This window comes from Triturus cristatus, chromosome 9, assembly GCF_964204655.1.
Source record: "Triturus cristatus chromosome 9, aTriCri1.1, whole genome shotgun sequence".
Taxonomy (NCBI): domain Eukaryota; kingdom Metazoa; phylum Chordata; class Amphibia; order Caudata; family Salamandridae; genus Triturus; species Triturus cristatus.
This window is the reverse complement of record NC_140592.1, coordinates 1,040,985,277-1,041,007,265: the sequence shown is the minus strand read 5'-3', so window position 1 is coordinate 1,041,007,265 and position 21,989 is coordinate 1,040,985,277. Positions and strand designations below refer to the sequence as shown.

At 46.6% G+C, this 21,989-nt stretch overlaps 1 protein-coding gene across 4 annotated transcripts in view; it reads left to right on the top strand.

Annotated features, from left to right (window-relative positions):
- Positions 1-21,989, top strand: part of LOC146799314 (protein-L-isoaspartate(D-aspartate) O-methyltransferase-like) — a 233,574-nt gene that overhangs the window by 127,096 nt on the left and 84,489 nt on the right. For all 4 annotated transcript variants that reach the window (XM_085626864.1, XM_085626862.1, XM_085626865.1 and 1 more), the window contains one exon: positions 10,114-10,218. In XM_085626864.1, coding sequence (XP_085482990.1) covers positions 10,114-10,218 — 105 coding nt within the window. The remainder of the gene's footprint in view (positions 1-10,113; positions 10,219-21,989) is intronic.

Here is a 21,989-nt window from a genome sequence, read left to right as displayed (position 1 = left end):
TTCCCTTGTTGGTAATGATTTTGTTATTTTTCAGCTCGGGTCAACAATGAAGAAGATGGATCGTGTTTACATCTGGATTTTGTTGATTCATGGATGTTAATGTGGAGTTATTAAGGACTTATGTTTTCGATTAATGCAGCATAAAAAAGAAGGAAGAGTCATGGAGGTTCCAGATCTTTAATATGTTAAAGAATGTTGTTTGGTTCTGTGTTCTTACAATGCTGCTGTGGGTGGGGCAACTAAAGAGGATTGCATAATATTAGCCTCCGTGTCTTTAATAAAATCCAGATTTTCTGTCCATCGAAGCTGATGAAAATCTACATTTTTCTCTCCTATTTGTTAAAGGCAGTAATGAGTCTTGGGGTACTAATAGTGGTATCACTCTGTTCCACTTGGTCATTAGTAGATAGGAGTGTTTCCCTCAATTTCATATCTACTTTCTGTACAGCCTCTGCCAGGGTGGACTCGCTGTAGCCCCTATCTCTGAATCTTTCTAGGGCCTCATGTTTGCATACAGCGAAATCCTCCTCTGTGCTACATATACACGCTTAAGGCGTATTAATTCTCCAAATGGGATACTTTTTATTGTGTGGTGAGGATGCGCGCTGCTGGCGTGTAAGATAGTATTGCCAGCTGTGTCCTTCCTATGAAGAGTGGTTGCTATGTGTCCATTTTTGATGTAAATTTTAACATCCAAAAAATCCACTTGTTGACTTATCTGTGAAGTAAATTTTAAATTGACAGTATTTTTTTTTTTTTTTTTTTTGAAACCGTTTATTGCAATCTCAAATATATACAGGTATGGGCCTACAACCTTCCGGCCGGCCGCTAAAGTGACAGAAGCAAATGACATACATACAATAAGGCACTTGACTTTGCAGAGACGATAAAGCAGGAGGTATCAACAACGTAGGCCACATGACTCTGAGCCCACAATACGGTTTCGTTTTATACAACACAACAACATAAAACCACACCCTCAAGGCAACCCGCGATCAAAAATGACAACACGTGCTCCTCAAGTGGGGGACCCCAACCATCCAAAGAAATCCAGAGAGGGGAAGGGAAACAGATCCGGGACTGGGAGAACAATGTGCCCGGGGCTGAGGGAGGGGGTCAACTAGGGGGATGGAGCTGGTGAAGTGGGAGGCAACAACGGCGGCTCGCAAATACCCCCGCGGTAGGCGTTCCAGGGGCCCCATATCTTCACCCATGCCCCAGGCTTACCCCACGCCACATACACCACCTTTTCTCGGAACATGCACCAATCCATGTGTTCTTTCCAGGCCGACACCGCCGGGGGCCTCTGGGATCCCCACAGTTGAGCGATGTCACGTTTAGCTATCATATATCCCAGAGTCACCCATCGCGTCTGCGGAACCGAGTAATCGGTCGGCTCCCACACATTCAGCAAGCATCTCCTCGCTTCAGGCAACAGCGCGACATGCGTAACCGCTTGCAGGACCTCATGCACGCCACGCCAGAATCGCTCCACCCTCGGACATTCCCACAGAATGTGCAAAAAAGTCGCCAAAGCACCACACCCACGCTTACACAATCCATCCTCGGCATAGCCCATACGCAGAAGCCTTGGCCCCGTCATATACACCCGGTGGAGTATCTTAAGCTGGACGAAGCGAAGGCGAGCCGGGATGGCCACCTCCTTCGGAGAGGCCACCGCGGAAATCCAGTCCTCGTCGTCCAACTCCAGCCCATCGGCAACCCAAGCCTCGCGGAGGCCAGTCAGTAAGCCCGAGCGGTCATTTATCAATTTCTTGTAAATGAGGGAGATCGTGCTGTCCGGAACGTGGCCATCTAGCACTCTATCCTCCAGGGGGGAGGACTCCGGGATGGAGGCCACGTCTGGGAAGACGGAACCCAGTGCGTGACGGACCTGCAGGTAGCGAAAGTATTCACTGCCCTGCAGCTGAAACTCCGCCTGCAGCGTCTCGAATGTTTTGAATCCTCCCCTCGTCCAGAGATCTCCCACTGTACTGATGCCTATCATGTCCCACCTCTCGAAGCCCTTCGAGGTCCACAAAGAGCCCAGCCTCTCCGACGCATACAACGGTGACGCCCGGGTCAAACGGTCCTTCCATCCCATAGCTGCATTAGCCGCGTGCCATACTCGCACCATGACACGCGTGGGTCCCGTCAAGCGGGAATCGGGCACGCTAGTGTAGAGCGCTCGATTGTAGTCGCCACCGGGCAGGAGCATTTTGTCCATTTCAAATGCCGGGTTTAGGGCGGGCCCATAGAAGCCGTGATTAATTGCAGCTAACTGGGAGGCCCAGTAATACCGCTTAATATCCGGGAGGGCAATCCCTCCGTCGTACCACGGGAGCGTCAATTTTGCCAGGGCTATACGCGGCCTCCCGTCCCAAAACAGACGGCGCTGTAAGCTTTCCACCTCACGGAAGTAGCGCGCCGGGACCAAGTCCATAGTGTTCTGGAGAGCGTACAGAAAGCGCGGCAATGACATCATCTTGAACAATGCCGCCCAGCCGAGCGGCGAAAGCGGCAAGCGCCGCCAGCGCGCGACGTCCTCCTTCAAGCGCTGGAGGGGGGGAAGCAAATTTCGCTCGTAGCGGGCCACTGGGTCCAGCGTAATATAGACCCCCAGGTATCGAAATCCCTGCGAGGCAATCTGGATCGGACAGCCCCGAGGGAGGACAGGAGCCTCCCCGGAAAGCACATAGACACAGGATTTAGCCCAGTTGATGACAAGGCCTGAATTACGGCCAAAGGAGCGCAAAACATCGACCAGGACAATCAGTGATTTGCGCGGGGAGGCTAAGTACAAAAGGATATCGTCAGCGTAGAGGGACACGCGGTCCTCATACTCGGGGGTCCAACGGAGACCACGGATAGAAGGGTGCCACCGCAGCCACTCCGCCAGGGGTTCCAAGGCCAGTGCAAAAAGGAGCGGCGACAGGGGACAACCCTGTCGCGTGCCCCGTCCCAGCACGAATGGGGCCGAGACTCGACCATTCACCACCACCTGTGCCAATGGGTCCGAGTACAACAATTTGACCCAACTGATGAATCCCGGGCCAAATCCAAATTTCGCCAGCATCGCCCAGATGTAGGGCCATTCAAGCGTGTCGAACGCCATGGTGGCGTCCAAGGACGCCAAGATGGCCGGCTCCCGCACGAACGGAACACGCGCGAGCACTCCGTGCAAGCGCCGCAGATTAAGGGCCGTATTGCGATGGGGAATAAAGCCGGACTGGTCTTGGTGGACCAAATCGCCCACCACGCCGACCAGCCGGTTGGCGAGCACCTTGGCGAGGATTTTAGGCTCCGCGTTCAAGAGCGAGATAGGCCGGTAGGATGTGACCCGGTCTCGCGGTCTCCCCTCCTTGTGGATAACCACGATGGTAGCCAGACGCTGGTCCGGCGGGAGGGAGCCCCGCGAGTGGGCCGCAAGGAACATTGCGCGGAGGTGGGGTGCCAGTACCTCCGGTCGCAGTTTATACAACTCGATAGGAATGCCGTTCGGGCCCATGGCCTTGCCAGAAGCGACCGAGCGGATGGCGAGGGCAATTTCGTCCGAGGTGGGGGCGGCATCCATCAACTCCCTGTCCTCCATTGAGAGGGAGGGCAGCGCGATGTCACGCAGCAGGGCATGGGAATCCTCCTCCGGGCAGGGAGAAACCGGGGAATATACCTCGCGGAAATAATCCGCGAAGCAAGAGACAATGCCTTCCGGCTCAGTAACACGTACACCATCCATTCTCTCAATCAGCGGGACCACACGACTAGCTCTCTCCTTCTTATCCAACCACGCAATCAACTTGCCAGCCTTATCACCCACATCATACAATCGCCCCTGTTGCTCTCTGCTGAGGCCCCTGGCCGCCTCCGTGACAAGGGACCTATAGGCCGCCTGCTTGAGGTGTAGAACGTGCAGCGCAGCGTCAGTCACCCCACTCCCCAGATCACCCTCCAGTTCAGTAATTTCGGCCTCCACCCGGATCACCTCCTCCTGTGCGCGCCTCCGGGCATGGGAAATAAAGGAGAGGGCCTCCCCTCTAAGCACTGTCTTGAAAGCCTCCCACAGGGAGATGGCCGACGGGACAGACCCCACATTCTCCTCAAAATACCGTTGCAAGGATTTAATCAAGTCAGCACGAATAGTGGGGTCGCGCAGGTACCAGGCATTGATTGGAGCTACCCTGCCCTCCCCCCTCGGGAAGACATCAAAGTGCAACAGGAGTGGGGAATGATCTGAAATACCCCGCGCCAGATGGCGCACCTCCCCCACTCTCCCGGCATAGGCCGCAGGGACAAGGACATGATCAAGCCGCGAAAGGCTACCATGGGCCCCCGAATGGAAGGTGTATTGCAGCTGAGTGGGATGCTTTAGACGCCAACAGTCCACCAATCCCAGTGTGTCCAAAAGGCCAGACAGCCACGCTTGTGCCCGGGGGAGGTCCCTAGGGGGATAGCGATCCATAGTCCCAGAGGCCACCGCATTGAAGTCCCCCCCAACCACCAGAAGCCCCCCCGGAAGGTCAAGCAGGAGGCGTCCCAGGTCCGCAAAGGTGGTGGACTGTAACCCCGGTGGGACGTACACTGAGACAAAGACGACTACTTTGCCCTCCATTCTCCCCACCAAGACAGTGTAGCGTCCCCTCTCATCATGGCGCACCTCGTCTATTTCTAGCGGGAGCGAGGTCTTGACCATAATGCCCACCCCTCGTGAGTCTGATGTGAAGCCCGAGTGGGCAACCAAATGATAGCCACGTCGATTCATGGCACAAAAGGAGTTACCAATGAGGTGCGTCTCCTGCAAAAAGACCACATCAGGCGAAATCCGTTTCAGATATTGTAGGACCACACCCCGCTTAATCCTATCACCCTGTCCGTTAACGTTCCAGGACAACAAAGTCAGGTCCCTACCCCCCATCACATACAGAAGCCATCATTTGTCCCCCCGAGAGCATCTCAAAAACACCAATACAATGAAGGGTTTGCCTTGCGGTAGAAACGAACCACACCCCACCCCAACCCACCCATCCCAACAGAACTCCCCCCACCCTGCACCCCTGCATGAGCCCAAACAGCCCCCCCAAAGTGCAGTGTGCCTGTCGCCCCATAGAAAGAAAACTAACTAGTCCCCCAGAGGAGGAGGGAGATCCCCCAAGAGACCCCACACGACCTCCACAGGAGGGGAACTTACCCTAACAGTCAATGGTGACAATAACACAGTCCAGAGCAAGGCCTACCATTAGTCCCTCAGTCCTGATCCGGCGGGCCCTCCCCACCAACCGCTCCCCCCCCACCCCCCCGGCCCCGATCTCCGGGCAAAGTGTCCAGCCAGTCCCCGGCCTCTTCGGGACGATCAAAAAAGTGCGTGCGGCCATCCACCTCCACCCTCAGCTTAGCCGGAAAAAGCATCGCATATTTGAGATTCAGGTCCCGTAGGCGACGTTTGACACCGAGAAAGCTCAGTCTCTGCTTTTGGACCGCCGGAGTAAAGTCAGGATAGAAATTTATATCCATATTGTCAAGTCTGACCGGCCCTTGTAGCCTGGAAGTCTGCAGGATAGCGTCCCTGTCCCGAAAATTGAAAATCCGGGCGATGAGAGGCCTCGGAGGGGCTCCGGCCTTAGGCCTACCCCCGGGGACCCTGTGGGCACGTTCCACTGCAAAGAATTTACTCAGCCCCCGAGGCTGGAGATGGGTGAGGACCAAGTCCTCCACAAACAGATCCGCTGCCTCTGCCTCGCGTCCCTCCGGCACCCCGATAATGCGGACGTTGTTTCTCCGGGCCCGACCCTCGGAATCCTCCAGTCGACGATGCATCAGGGCGCTCGCCTGGCCAAGCCTGCGCACCTCCTGTTGGAGGGCCGCCACGTCAGATGTGAGGCCCGAGGTAGAGTGGGCCAAAGAATCGACCCGGTCATTTGTTTTGGACAGATCGGCTCTCACGAGGCCCACGTCCACGAGGACCGAGTCGATCTTCTGCGCCAGAGTGTCAAAGCGCTGGTCCACCGAGGCCTTCATCTCGGCGATGGCGCCCATGACGTCTCGGAGGGTCAGGTCCGTGGGCAGAGCAGGAGCATCAGTCGGGCCCGTAGGGGACCTACGCAGCGCCTCTGGAGACCCCTTCTGGAGGGTGTAGCGGTCCATGTTGTTGGATTGATGGGCCGCGCCACGACGGGTCGACTTCACCTTAGCCCGGTCGCCATCTTGTTTTGTGGCCATGGTCGCGGTCCCCAAATCGAGCCAATCTCCTCAAAAAGGGGGCAGACAATCCTGTTCAAGGGCTCTGGGGGGGGGGGCGACCACCGCTCCGCAGGACGGACCGCAGCCGGCGGGCCGGCAGGGCACCCCAACGAGGCCACACCACCGCACACCGTTTCGCGACCCTACCTCGCCTGGCAGCAAGGAGGGCGCAAAAGCGAAAGTGCGGGGTGCGCGAGTCGCCCAGCCTTGCCCGCCGCTGTTATTCACTTTGTCGCCGGATCGCCCCACAACTCCAGTACGGGGGGCCGGTGTGGAGAAGGCCGCAAACCTTAATCGGTGCTCCCGCCGGTGTCCGAAGTCCGAATTGAAAACGGAAAACGGGCGTCACCTCAGTTCGGGTTCACAAACACAGTCCCCTCATCTAGGATAGGATTCGGTCAGGATTTATGCAGGAGGTCGCGGAGGTCCTCGGGAGCCTCGCACCTACGCGGCCATCTTGGGTGCGCGCTAGGCTCCTCCTCCTAAATTGACAGTATTGATGTTAATTTTGTCCATAAAATCGCTAGCACTCTTCTCATTTCCCCTCCAAACAATAAAAACATCATCAATGTAACGCCACCATTGTACTACATGGTTACAGTACTCAGAATGAAAAGTGTGCTTCAGGACCTGTTCCTCCCACCAGCCAACATGCAAACATGCATAGCTGGGGGAAAACAGGCCCCCATCGCCACACCCCTCTTTTGCAAAAAGATTTTGTTACCAAACATAAAGAAATTATTAAAAAGACACCAAGTTGTTAAGTCTAAGAGCATCTTGTTGTGAGTATATAATTCCAGTGGTTTGGTGCCTAAAAAATGAGATAAGGCATTCAGACCCGTTTCATGCTCGATGCTCGTATAAAGGGATTCTATATCTAACGTGATAAGCAACAAATCATCCGCCCATTGTATATCCGTTAGTTTGTTTAATAGGTCTCCGGTGTCTTTTATAAAAGTAGGAAGTTCTTTCACCAAATCTTGTAGAAAAAAGTCCACGTATTGTGTTACGTGCACCCCCACGCTGCCAATTGCCGCTATAATAGGTCTGCCTGGAACCGGGGTAGTTTGTTTGTGGACTTTAGGAATTAGATACAGCCTTGGTAATATTGGGTGTTCTATATATATATATAATTTCAATGAAAAAAACTAAAGGTTTAAAATTAGTTTGTTAGGAAAACTAATGTATTATTTCTATATTTCTATTCACATTAAGCTACACAAACCTAAGAAATTCCAAAGTTATAGTTTTAACTTTGTTAAAATTTGCACCCCACCTAAAATTTACTATAACTCGTGCTCCTCTGTACACAGTGTTCCAAACTCGATAGCTACCCTAAATGAACTATAACTTGCCCCTTTACCATGTTTTCATAAATTATGTTATTTTAAATGTCACAAGTCTTGTTATAAATGCTATAATTTAACTTGGAGTAGGTAATGTAATTTGAAAGGGTATAAGCAGTGCATGGGGATGGCACGAGTTACAGTTCATTTAAGGAGGCTTTCCGCGTAGGTGGTCAGAAGTCAATCCGGTCATTCCAGCTAGCTTCCAACAGGCTCAAGTAGCCCTTTGGCCAGCAGGAAACCGCAACATAATCCCTACGGACGGCGTTTCCGCCATCGGGATTATGATTTCGGTTTCGGACAGGCTTTCCATGTTGGGCTTTCTGTCATGAATAGCCTTTCGGAAAGCGACTTTGGGGACCCCTGGCAGGGCCCCCTTCTCCCTGCGGCCTCCGGTCGGAGGCCAAGGGGGCACCTATGGTGCCCCCTGTAAATCCTTGCACGGCGTGGCATGCACTGTGAGGTGCCTGCCACATGGTGCAGGTATTTACACAAACTCCCATTTCTCTATGGGAGCTTGTGCTGTGTGTTATGGCGGAGGAGCGTCACCCCCGTCCCCGAAAAAGCGTCAGGCAAGAAAGAAAAAACGACAGTCATTTTATTTCTCTTTTCCTGCCGAGTCTTGGGGGCCGGCCCTGTGGGGTGACGGCACTGAGTGGAATGGTAGTGCACTCCCTTCATTGCGCATGATGGTTTGGCCGGCCGTTCTAGGCCAGCCAAACCATCACGCTCAGTGAACCTCTCTCCAACCCCAGCGGCATTGCTGGGGTTGGAGAGAGCAGGCACAGACTCATAGTCTGTCCTGCAGCCCAATCAAGGGCGCTCAGGCCAATCCTGAAGCCGCTCTTATGTGAGAGCATATTCAGGATTGGCCGCAGTGCATTCTGGGAGCCTGTGCCTGAAGCAGAGGAGCAAGACGCGGAAGGTTGCCGGTTGAAGATAAAAAAAACTTTTCATTTTGCCCCCTCCCTTTGCGACCCCTACATCCACCCGCCCTGCCACACGTCCCAAACATGGGCCGCTACTGATACAAGGAGAAAGAGACCTAACTTACCTGCAAATTAAAGGCAGTCTCAATGTAGTGATTCCCATTGTAGTGGACAGTAATGTAGTAACATACAAACTCTTTCCATATCTAGAATACAATACTAATACAATTTCTGTGTTTTTCAAAATATTATTTGCACCTGACTAATCTTTTGCTGGCTTGGCTCCAATGTTGAATGCTGGAGCCAAGCCAGATCCCTGACTAGGCTTGGCTCTTCCCATAAATTCTCTGTCTTGCTCATCACCATCTCTTCTTCCATATTCAAGGTCTATTAGTTTAGTATTACTGTGAATGTGATGGGATAAGAAAAGGAGGTTGCCCCAGAGGTGCGGACCCTGACAGCACTCCTGCTATTGCTTGCTAAACGGCGGGTAGCGATGCACTGGTTCCACAGATGCCTGAGTGGATAAATGATGTGGTGAGTTGTCAAGACCACCTAACCGCGTATTGGGAATTGATGCGAGTGAGGTCATATCCTAAAGATATAAGGTCCCCCCTGGAGTTGTACTTGAACAGGCGAGTTGGGGAGAGTGGACGATACTGCTCCTGACATGCGAGTGGCAGATTAGCTGTTGTTCCACCAGGTTTATTGTGTATCTTCCATTGCAGAGGCTTAAGTCTGCTGCGTGTTGCGCCCCAGTCGTCCCCTCCCCACCCCGAGAGTATGAATTAATTCCCTACTACAGGATCCCCATTTGTTTCAGTACTGCTGGTTGGCTACCTTTTCCCCCCGGTTCCCTCTCTCCCTCCCTTTTCTTTCCTAATTTCTTTGGGGAGAGGTATAAGCAATGTGCGGCTATTGTCTAAATGTACAATTTGATTCTACCTGAAGATCCATGTATTCTGACATGATTGGCAATGCTGTTGTTTTGTTTCTTTGTATCTCTATCTGAAACTTTAATCAAAAGCATTAAAATAAAAAAAGGTGTAGTGTTCCAACACTTCGGAAAACCAGGCGCTGGAACACCGCCCCACTCAGATTCAGGTAGAGGACAGTTCAATATCGTGACCAGGAGCAACCGTGCAAGAGGGAATATTGAATTAATCAGATAGGTGCTCCACTGGCACACAAATAATACAAAAGATATTGTAGGAGGAGCAGGGTCTTATCAGGGTAAGGAGTCAGGTGCAGAACTCTGTGACAGTTCAGGGTGGTTTTTGCAACCTCCTCTGATTGGCCTCTTCTAGATTTGGAGATCAAAACTCTACCTGCCAGTTTAGGGCCCCTCATGCCCTTGCTTGATTTATTCCCCCTGCACAATCTAGTGATTTGAGCCGACACGTGGGAACGTAATAGAACATTTATACATTGCTCTAGCTTACTACTAGTGACCAAGGCCACACTGTGGTTTAGATTGGCAGATCCGACAATCCCCTCAAGCAGCAGTACCTGCTTCTTCTCCTTTGCGAGAAACGGTCACTGCCAATGGTATATTTTTGCTCACCGTACACCAGTATGTCTGATATTCTTTCGTGTCTTTGCAGCATGCGCATGCGCTGGAGTTGCTGAAAGAGAAGCTGGTGGCGGGAGCCTCTGCACTGGACGTTGGCTCCGGAAGTGGATATTTGTCAGCCTGCTTTGCTCGAATGGTAAGCACCCAGAGCGTTTCATAATTAAACCTAGAGATGTATTAGAGTGGGTGAAACAACAAGGGCATGTGTGTTTAAATATGCAAAGCATGGAGTCCAATTACGTACATGACATATGTCTTCATAGCAGTCTGTCTCCATAATCAAAGTAAACCTGAGCCAGACACACATGGCAATGTCCTTTGAAAGGGATAGCACACGACCCTCCAATTTTGCTCTTTGCTCTGTCTGGCATTTGCCATAAGACATTGTGTTAATGTAACGCAGTTGGCAGTAATGACCTACTGCTGCCGCTACTTCGGAAGGTAAGTATTATAAGTGTAATTAGGAGTAGTCGTTAAATACTTGGCTCACATGTTGTGGCAGTTTGATGCTTTTGATACAGTATTAGTGCCATGCGATATATTCCATACGATCATACAATATGGCGACCCAGACCCAGGCCATCGGTAAGGAAGGTGAAGATGCATCTCATTTAGAAAACAAAAACTGAATAATAATGAAAGTCTGAATTGGGTAAAAACATAGTATGACCCTATAAGGTCTCAAAGTATTCTATCGATATGCTAATTGATGGTTTATAAATACTGTTACATTGTTGGGTACTGAGCGAAGTCACCCCACATTTTATAGCGCTCTAGATAACCCGTGCATAAAGCATTACAACATTCCAGTAGGTGCTGAGTGAGAATCTAGCTTGGCAAGGCCTCCCGTATCTTAAGATAGTGCTGTGAGCTGCAAGGGACAAGAGGTGGCAAGTTTCAAACGAGGATGCTTTCAACTGTGAAATATCTATGTGTTAGCCTTGTGTTTTTTAAGTCTCGCCTAGCATCGCAGCGCATTCACTGCTCGCTCTGCGAGATCTGGGGTCGAAGCTCCGCCCGTGCTTTTCATTGGCGCGCGTTACACTTTATGTTAAACGCTCGCTTTTGATTTGGAGTGAGGCTTGTTTGTTCCCGCCCTGTCTCCTTTTGGTCCCTGCCCACCCACACTGGAAATTTTGCTCGCGCGGCAGAAAGGGTAGTCCGCGCCAAGCGCTGGACCGGAGCTCAGCAGTAAGTTGCAGCGACGGATCGACCTGAACGAGGGGTTAGGCGAGCAGCAGCAGCCGAGTTTGCGGGTCTTCAACCCATACACCGAGTTCAAGGAGTTCAGCAGGAAGCAGATCAAGAGCATGGAAAGCATGTTCAAACAGTGAGTCACTATGCCAGTCTGCATTACGCTGCGTAAAAACAGTCCTCCAGGCTGCACCCCGGCTGGTCCACAACAACCGTAAACTGAGTAAAGCCGTCACTCTACCTTGTGCACAGCCCGCACATGTTTAGCCCCTGTATATTTCTAACGTGTGCAGTGTGTCTCCTACAGATATACAGTGCTTGCATACAGCACTTCAGGCTGTAAGGCCCTTGACTCAGAACCACCATAAACTGAGTGGAACTGCTGTATGCCACCTTGTGCACAATCCCACATCTGCAGACCGCCAAAGTGTACATCCACTCACACCTACATTCATGCAGCACATGTAATCATCTCCTTGCTGCACCCTGGGCGCCAGCCTCTGCAGAACGAAATCGAGCACATCACAGTTGATACAGTAAGTCACAGCACTGCAGCGCCATACACCCTTGGCAGATCAGGATAACGCTCTGAGGTTTGACAACATGAATACACATACGGCTGTATTTCCACATATCCAAGGTCTGCAGGTCAAGAGCACGTTCAAACATTGCATAAATCATACAGCTCGTTACATGCTGCTTTCTACCTACCACAACCCGTCCATGCAGATTAAATGGTAGAACATACTCGCACCGAGTCACTGCACCTCCCAACCCCTGAAGATCGAAAATAAATGTTAAAATTGTGAGTCAGATCCTGTCGCATATAGATCACCAGGGCACCCACACACTACTATTTGAGGACACCATGCGCCGTGACCTGCTTGCTGTCGTTGCCCCTGTTCTTGAAGTGACCATGTTGTCTTCATACTCTTGCAGCAAAGAGTACACCCGCAACCGGAAATCGCTTTCCGGCTCGCCCCCATCATCTCCCTCTCCCACCGCCAAAACTCTTAGAGTAAGACTTTTTTACTTGTTACCTTTTGCTTATATAACAACTTCTTCTGATGTTGTTTCCGAATTGCTAGCTGCCACAGAACTAGACTATCGACCGGTTTTAGAACCGGTCGAACCAGAGGGAGGGTGAAAAATAATGTTGAGTAGCTCTACAATGCTCGAAGGGTTGGGATGTGACACCGAGTCTGCCGTCTTCACAAGAGTGCAGGTGCTATGTACTTGCTGTCCAGCCGCGAAACGCTACCTGCCAGTTTAGAACCCCTCATGCCCTAGCTTGATTTTATTCCCCCTGCACAATCTAGTGCTTTGAGCCGACACGTGGGAAAGTAATTGAACATTTATACATTGGTCTAGCTTACTACTAGTGACCAAGGCCACATTGTTTAGATTGGCAGATCCGACAATCCCCTCAAGCCATAGTACCTGCTTCTTCTCCTTTGTGAGAAACGGTCACTGCCAATTGTATATTTTTTCTCACCGTACACTAGTATGTCTGATATTCAATCGTGGTATATGGTGAATTTATCAGGCAATATTTTGTACCCAGTTTGTGTGCAGCTTTCCTATAGTTATGTTTGCTACTTTTTATATATAACAATATAGAGTTGACTTTATGCAGCAATGCACAACCTAAGTTTAATGACATTTCTGTAGTGAGGTACACATAACCAAACTAGTAGTGTTTTCTAAAATACCTATGTGTTGCTTTTTTCTAGATTCCTTAAGTGGCATGGCTACAGGGTACTTTCCTTGACCACTTAAGGGCTTCATTAAAAGGCTATGCATTGCTTTGCTGCATCCATGGGGCCAACTTTATCGGCTGGTGTCGTATTTAAAACTGCTACGATGAGTTCTGTTTCCCCATGTTAAACTTTTTTGGTTTCTTTATATATGTATATATATATATTTTATATATTATAATATTATATATTTTGAGACCCATTTTATGAGTATTTGTATTTTTTAATGGCGCTGTATATCCCTTTTCCCAAAGATATTAAATCGCCTAATTGTTATTGCCAGCACAAAGGTAATAAAATACTAAGCAATAATACAAATTCATAGTTTTAATTCTCTCTTGAATGCTAATATTATAGCTCAGTTCATTAAACGCCCAATGTAGAGGTGCCTATAATTTTAAATTACATGTTAGGATCCCAACAGTCCACCTCCAAGTTTGATAATAACACCAATTAATCAGACACCAAGAGACAGTTGTTTGTGTTGTGCTCTGTGTGGTTTGTTTTTATTATATTTCCGATTCGTATACATTTTGGAGTAAGAAATACTTGTGTAGCATTTTTTTTTTTAATAGAGGCACTTAATATTTCATTGTGTATTGACTTTTACGGTACACTGATGCCTGACTCCTGCAGTGATGAAAGCTATTTAACTAATAAGCAGCTAGAAAGAAAGTTGATGCTCCTGAAATTTTAGAGAAGCAAAGTGTTATGGTTTCTTTGAAATGCATTTTGTGGCAGTTGTTCAAAGCAATAGCTTGCTGCTGAAAGCCTGCAGCACTTTCTTTGTTGTCATTTGAAAATATTAATTCCTAAAAAAATTAATAATCCCATGCACTCATAACCTTAGTATATAAGGAAACTGACATATCAATACATTTGACTTTACCCAGAATGGCATATTTATTTTCAATTCCAGCAAGCCAATTAGTCCTGAAGTGAAAGATCTTGTATTAAATTTGACTAACAGGACGCAGCGCTGCCACTGAGCCAACAGCACGCGGCGCTGCCACAGAGTCAGCATCACACCTACACAGCACTGCCATTCAGCCAGTAACACACTTTTGTTGGAAGAACCAATAAAGAACTCTGCAGAAAAAAACTATTATTTCAAACACTACAAAGCTCTACAAGTAAATCTGAAACCAAGAACTTCACTACACACCACATACACTCCATAACATGGATAAAAGACATTGTCATTTACAACGCCAATTAAAACGCCAATAGCTCTAACTTGAGCAAATGCGAGCCCTATTGCATTTCCAATGCTTGTTGTAACTAGGGACTGACTTGACTGCCTGTTGAAGTGTGTTTTAATAAATGAACATTTGTGGTAAGGCTGTTAGTGGGATGTAAATGGCCCTCGCAGCTCTGGAGGGCATAAAAAACGTGCCCTAATCAAGAGAGGACACAAGTATTATTTGTGTATTTTTTGTTAATTGTTGTTTTATGTTTTTTCTCCGCCACTGTTTGTTCAGTTTACACCTGTCAGTGTTCCTGACCGTATCATTGTTTGTGTAACTGTTTGAGCGCCCTTATTCCCTGTTGTGTTGTATTCAATTTATATTAAACACTTTTTGAGATTAATTATGTACATGGTTATTGTGAAATTGAGCCAGCACAGTTTTTTCTCCCTTTTTTTGCACAATTTCTTCTTTTTTATCTTAATTGCTCTATAGTATGTTATTTTAGCTCATGAACCACTGTTTGGAACATAGTTGATATTGCCTCAGATTCTTGTTCTAGGGTTGCCCTTGTTGTTTGTAAATCATAACTGTTGCCCAGTCACCCTGATTGCCGTTTGATCCCCAAAACCAGTTCTCACAGATGTTTATGACAGTGCCTGCCATTAAAGACACAATGAACAATGCACTTGGCTTTCTATTTCATGTCATGTGCATGGACAAACACATTGACATTGACAGCAGAGAATTGATTAAATATAGATTTAATGTGAAACAAACAATACTGCCATGCAATGTAGATATTAAGCTTCATAGTGTGATATCATGATTTTCTTCATATGTGGCAGATCATGAAAAGGCCCTAGCGAGCATGCAAATGTGAGCATATACATGTTAGCCATTGTGTATTTTATTATTTTAATTATCAAAGTACAATATGCAGAGACAGAAACATTCTTCATAACACATACCACAGTGTAACCAGCTCCTCAATTCACTTTTTCCATTCAATACTAGCATATGTTCTATCAGTTATTCTAGACCGAATCAAACAAAAACTGGCTTGATGGCTTTCTACTCCAAAGGCCAACATTTTGGTGAAAAAGAAAAGTATCTTAGGGAATCTAAGCAAAGTTGAAGGTGACAACCGAAAAAACACAGCACCAAATGCACCACTCAATCTATACAATACAAGTGAGTCCAAATCTTTAAAGCAGTTCGTTTTCCAAAAGGTTCTTCTTTATTATACAGTTTGACATGTGATTTTTTAAAAACTTCCGACAACAGCAAAAGCAGCCAACGCATTTCGTCCAACTTTGGACTTCTTCAGGGCTGCAACAAATTTATATACAAAAAGCAAAATGAATGACATACATAAGGACCCAAACACAAGCAGCAAATACAATACAATTGTAAATATTAAAAAACAATTTGAATACAAACATATTGTTATCAATCTATATAAAAAAACTCGTCAGAGCACATCATATTGCAGCTAAAAGGCATTAGAGATAAGCAACATCATAGCAGTGATATATTATACACATTGAAATGTCGAATCAGTGTATTAGTAAAGCGTCAGGACACTCCTTACCATATGTCACATTTTTGGAGGCCCATAAAATCATGACAAAAAAGAGAAAGAGAGCCAGTAGGGGACAAGAAAGAGTGGGAAAGTCGTCACCCAGGGTAAAAAAGTGCAGAGTATGCGACACGTGATAAAAAGATTTTTTAGAGAACCCGTAGAAAAAGAAGTGAAGTTAGGTGAAGGCGGTCACATGAAGGGAACCCAGCTAGTGATAACATCTGGGCCCAACGAAGTAAAAAGAGAAAAGAGTGACTACAAACAAACAAAACGCTGGGTCTGTACCCACCCAAAATAGTAGATTGAATAATAAACACGTAGGGTTCTGATTAACTCAATTCAAGAGTCTTTCTCCATCCAATCGGATATAGTATATCCTTGATACGAGATCACTGTCCCTGAAAGGAAAAGCAGGTCACATCAGAGGCACTGTAGAGAAACGAGATCATTCTCTCTAGCTATTGTCATATAAAGGTCAAAATGTAACCCTACTTACTGTTTAAAAACAGAAGTAAATGGTACTAATTAGAAGTAGAAGATAAAAAAAGATCCTTTGCCATCAGTAACAAGCAATAGTAGGATAGTGGGTTTGTATGTAAACTCCTCCAATGATAAGGGCGAGTTTGTCCTATCGTGGGATACCTATGAATACTTCAATTTTATTCTAGCATAATCTAGTTTATTATGGCTCAGTTTAAGGACAGAAGACACGAGCTGGCCCAGGACTTATTTGTCAGTAGTCCAGGAGCAGGAGGACATGCAACGGTCACCCCCAGTTCCGAAGGACTACGTAGCAAATTTCAAAAGTTAGAAAGGCTAAAAAAAGCTGAAATGGCACGGTGGTGGGATGGCACCACCCTGACCAAGTATATGGAAAATGACAAAATTCCCAGGGGGTTGAGAATTCTTATTTTCCCCACCTTTGAGAACCTCGAAGAGGGGGACCTTAGGGATTGGGAAAAGAATTTACACGATGCATCATTTGTGATGATGCGAATTCTTATTAAAAACGCAGAATGTAAGGGTAAAAAACTAGAGCAGGAGATCACTGAATTAGAGTCTGAAATAGCATCCATGGATCTAAAGGAGGCTATCAAGAAAAACTATGAAATATTAGACAAGATTCTGGATGATCACCAGATCTATCTAAAGGATAAGAAGGTCAAAAAGATACGCAGGGATGACAGAGATTATAGGGACGGGAGGGTTTATACGTTTGCCCGTAAATACGATAACATCAAGGTGACAGGGGAAGGAAAGAGGCAACGTGAGGACACAATGGGTTCTTCATTGGCGGGCAGTGTGTCTTCAATCTCATCCTCCGTCAGCTCCATAGCCCCTGAGGACACAACTCCAAGACCCACTGATAATATCCAACCCTCCTCCGCTTCATCTTTTTTATTAGAAATGGAGAAAGTCAGGGTGGGTGGAAGACCAGTGGGAAAGGAACAAAGACAAGACGAGGTGGTAGGAGATGGCAGGAACAGCGAAAAAAACAAAAACATAACAAAAGAGATCCCAGAAAGGACAACAAGAACCAGGAAGGGAGGAATCAGGAAGTGATGGAAGTTGATACTAATATGACTGATAATTTGAAAATCATTAACCTTTCTAAAAAAGAACTTTCAAGTGATGAGATAACCGTTCTGAGTAGGGGTTTGGGTTTTTGCCCAACCCAAACAGGCAATGATGTTGATATTTTTGTGGATGTTTACAAATTTGTACGACAACTGAAATTAAAAGATCACTTTGCAAATATTTTGCCTCCATGTATTGATGAATTTGCTAACCGTATTTGTACTGAACAAACTGTCTCGGAATTCAACACTTTAAGATCCATGTTATCAATCCAGTCTGAGACGGAGATTGATACAGATTCACTTCGCATGGAACTAAACATAACGGAGGATTTAAGTGTAAACAGTGGTCTTCAATTGAAATCTAAATTTATTCCATCAGGGACACACCCTAATATCGACATCTTCCATGAGAGGGTCACACGTGACCTCTACAAACTCAAAACCCCTTATCCTAGAACGGATAATACTAAATTCAATCTCTCCCTGGCTGAGAATCAAGCAATAAAAAATTTAAAATCGGATTCCACTCTAGTCATCCGGGAGGCGGACAAAGGGGGCAATGTTGTCGTGATGGACAAGAAGGACTATATGGGGGAAATTGAGAGGCAGTTGGCGGATGCCACCTGCTATAAGAGGCTGACACTCAACCCCACTAGACAATTATGCGATTACATTAACAGTAAACTTTTTGAGTGGCGTGAAACTGGCCTTATTGATGAGAAAGAGTATAGATACCTGACGGTCATGGAACCCACCTTTCCATGCATATACATTCTACCCAAGGTTCACAAGGGTGGCCCCTTTCCCCCGGGGCGACCGATAATCTCAGGCATCATCCCCCACGGAAAGATTATCTGAGTACGTGGATGGCTTCCTCCAGCCACTGGTACAAAAACTGCCTGCATATATAAAGGATAGCAAGGATATCCTTTCAAAATTTGAGGGTTTGGAGTGGTTGGATTCCATGATTTTTGTGACCTTAGATGTTACCAGCCTCTACACCAGTATCAAAAAGGAGTTTGGTGTTAGGGCCATGGAGTTCTTTCTGGGACAAAGAACGGCCGACCACTTGGGCCACAATGAAATGTTGATGGAAATGACGGACATAATCCTATCAAAAAATTATTTCATGCATGACAATGGGTGGTACCAACAGACACAGGGCACTGCCATGGGCTCAAGGTTTGCGCCCGCTTATGCTGGCCTTTTTATGGGCTGGTATGAGCGGGTGCATGCCTGGGGCAGACACTCCTCTGCATGGACGGATTATGTACTATTCTGGGGCAGGTACATCGACGATGTTATCATCATCTGGAATGGACTTGTCCCTGAACTCATGGAGTACTACAATTATCTAAATGATAATCCGTACAATATCCGACTCATCCTAAACTGGAACAGAGAGAGGATTGATTTCCTCGATATCCAATTTGTTATCCATAACAATACAATACAAAGCACAATCCATCGCAAAAATACTGCCTGTAACAGTGTTTTACACTATGACAGTGCTCACCCCCGACATGTGGTTAACAACATCCCTTTCGGTGAAATGGTGAGAATGAGAAGGGTCTGCAGTACCCAGGAGACATTTGTTCAAAACCTAACAGAAACGAAAAAAAGATTTTTGGAAAGAGGTTACCCTGCCAGCTTGATGAACAAAACTGAGAAAAGGGCATTGAATATCAGGCGAGAGAGTACACTTGCATTGAGAACACCGAGTATGACAAGGAGATGCTCGCCCACTGCCTTAGTAACGGGTTACAATAGGGACAGTAGCAGAATTTATAACATCTTGCGTAAACACTGGAGATTACTTGAGGAGGTCCCTGGCCTCAAGAATGAGATAACTAAACACCCGAAAGTTACCTACAGACGGGGCAAGAATTTAAGAAACATGCTCTGTCCCAGTTTGGTTTTATCACCCAAAGCCCCTAATTGGATGAGGGATGGCCAGGGTGGGTTTTTCACATGCACCCAGTGTTCCGTCTGCAAAATAGGTAGAAACAGAATCCGCAATTTTCAATTTAACACCGGCAGAGTGCATACAATTAAACATATTATTACATGCAAAACGAAGTTTGTGACATATATACTGGGATGCCCATGTAATAAGATATATGTTGGTAGCACCAAAAGAGAACTAAGAGTCAGGATACAGGAACATCTAAGGGCAGTCAAGAATGGGGATCTGAGATACCCCCTAACATTGCACTGCCAGGAACAACAACATAACCTGGATGAGTTATGGTTTTTCGGTATTGATCACATACGGATCTCACCTAGGGGTGGGAATAGGGAACAGGACCTGAGAAGAAATGAAGCAAGTTGGATTTGTAGACTTCGGTGCGTAGAGATGGGTCACAACAGTGAATCCGAAATGCATTATTTCCTCTGAAATTTACCAGATCATCCAACGGTTTCCTTCTGTAGGTGACCTCTGTGTTTCTAATCTGCATTCAAATTAGATGTGAATTCTAATGATATCACCACTGACCATGCTAGATACGATGCTCAACATATTTGTGTGGTGATATTCCGATTTCGAACAATGCTCTGGTCCCTGATTGTACTCCCGTCCCTCTATTATCCCTTTGGGCACCCCTTTCCATATGACACATGACTTATGGGTACCAATATCTGTGGATCGCTGCCCTGCAATAGACATTACTGGTTTAAGGGACATATCCTGTGCTTTTATCATTTCCGCAGCGGGCACTCAGTGTTAATTCGCCCCCTTCATATATTAACATTCGCCCATTCTGGGACTGACCGGGGTGTTCAACTTGGCGTTCTTTGTTGCACCGACTGCTCATAAAGATGTGTCCAGTCAATTTTTTCTTTTTATGTTGGCTAATACATGGGCGTCCATTACTCCTTCAAGATGGCGCCCTTCCCGATATTGAGGCAGTAGTTGGATAGTTATTGCCAATCATAGATTGACGTTTGGGGGTGTTTCCCCATTGTTTGGCTGGGTTTTTTTAATACTCTCACCTCTTTTTGGTTACTCCTTTGACTATGAGACATAGTCACCTTGTACATCGTTGTCGTCAACTAGAAGCCATTTTCACCTTGGCCATTTAAAGATGGCGGCGCACCTCGTGTGTTTTTTCCGGATATACTTTGGTTGAGACCGTTGTTTAACTATACGACCACGCACGCATTTCACCACTTTAAGATGGCGACTATTTTCGTATCCTAACCCTGTCCATACATGAATTTGGACGGCTCATAGTGGTTACCTTACGTCTAGAACAGTATTACAGGTTCGGAACAGTTTTAAATCATGGACACTTTGGATTAGTAACATACCGTTGACGATACATTTTGAATCATGGATAATTGTTTTTGTACGGCTCACAGTTGATCCTGTGGTAATCTGGGACATTACTACAGGTTCGGCATAGGGTGTTGATGTACACTTGTGATTAAGAATATCCCGTTGACGTTACGATGAGGGCAACAGATTTACAGGCTTCTTTCACCTTTCCAACATGGCGGCCGACCTATCGATCTTCCTTCCCTTCGAGAGACGCCTGACCTATAGTTTGGATTCCCCGCACTTGGGGATTGGTTTCAGGTGTTTCCATTATAGCCTGTTATCTGACACTATTTAAACAGTTCTCTTCACTAGTGGATGTCGCTGTTACCGGACGGGGCTGGCGCCTCCCTTTGATTTCCATTTGGATACTGAATCGGGTAAGATGCTGTCCGACATGCTTTTACGGAGGGTAGTCGTGCATGGAGTTAATAGCGCTTTGTGGATAGTTACAGAGGGTATTGTTTATTTCCTAAATGGCCTCTACCTTCTGGATATTTATAGTTTTCTGAAGTGAGGTTTATAGGATTTTTGGTGCTTTAAACTTTATTATTGCGCAGGAAACGCTTAACTTATGCCTAATGTAGACATGTATGGTTTTAGCACACGCTTTTCACTTTTGTCCGTGGTCTCTACTCCTAAGGTATTTGGATACCTCCTCTCTGTTGTTTTTTTTCATTAAAACGACAAACGCCCATCTCTCTGAAGAAACATGCCTCATGTATGTCCCTTCTTTTTTTCATAGGTATCCCACGATAGGACAAACTCGCCCTTATCATTGGAGGAGTTTACATACAAACCCACTATCCTACTATTGCTTGTTACTGATGGCAAACAATCTTTTTTTATCTTCTACTTCTAATTAGTACCATTTACTTCTGTTTTTAAACAGTAAGTAGGGTTACATTTTGACCTTTATATGACAATAGCTAGAGAGAATGATCTCGTTTCTCTACAGTGCCTCTGATGTGACCTGCTTTTCCTTTCAGGGACAGTGATCTCGTATCAAGGATATACTATATCCGATTGGATGGAGAAAGACTCTTGAATTGAGTTAATCAGAACCCTACGTGTTTATTATTCAATCTACTATTTTGGGTGGGTACAGACCCAGCGTTTTGTTTGTTTGTAGTCACTCTTTTCTCTTTTTACTTCGTTGGGCCCAGATGTTATCACTAGCTGGGTTCCCTTCATTTGACCGCCTTCACCTGACTTCACTTCTTTTTCTACGGGTTCTCTAAAAAATCTTTTTATCACGTGTCGCATACTCTGCACTTTTTACCCT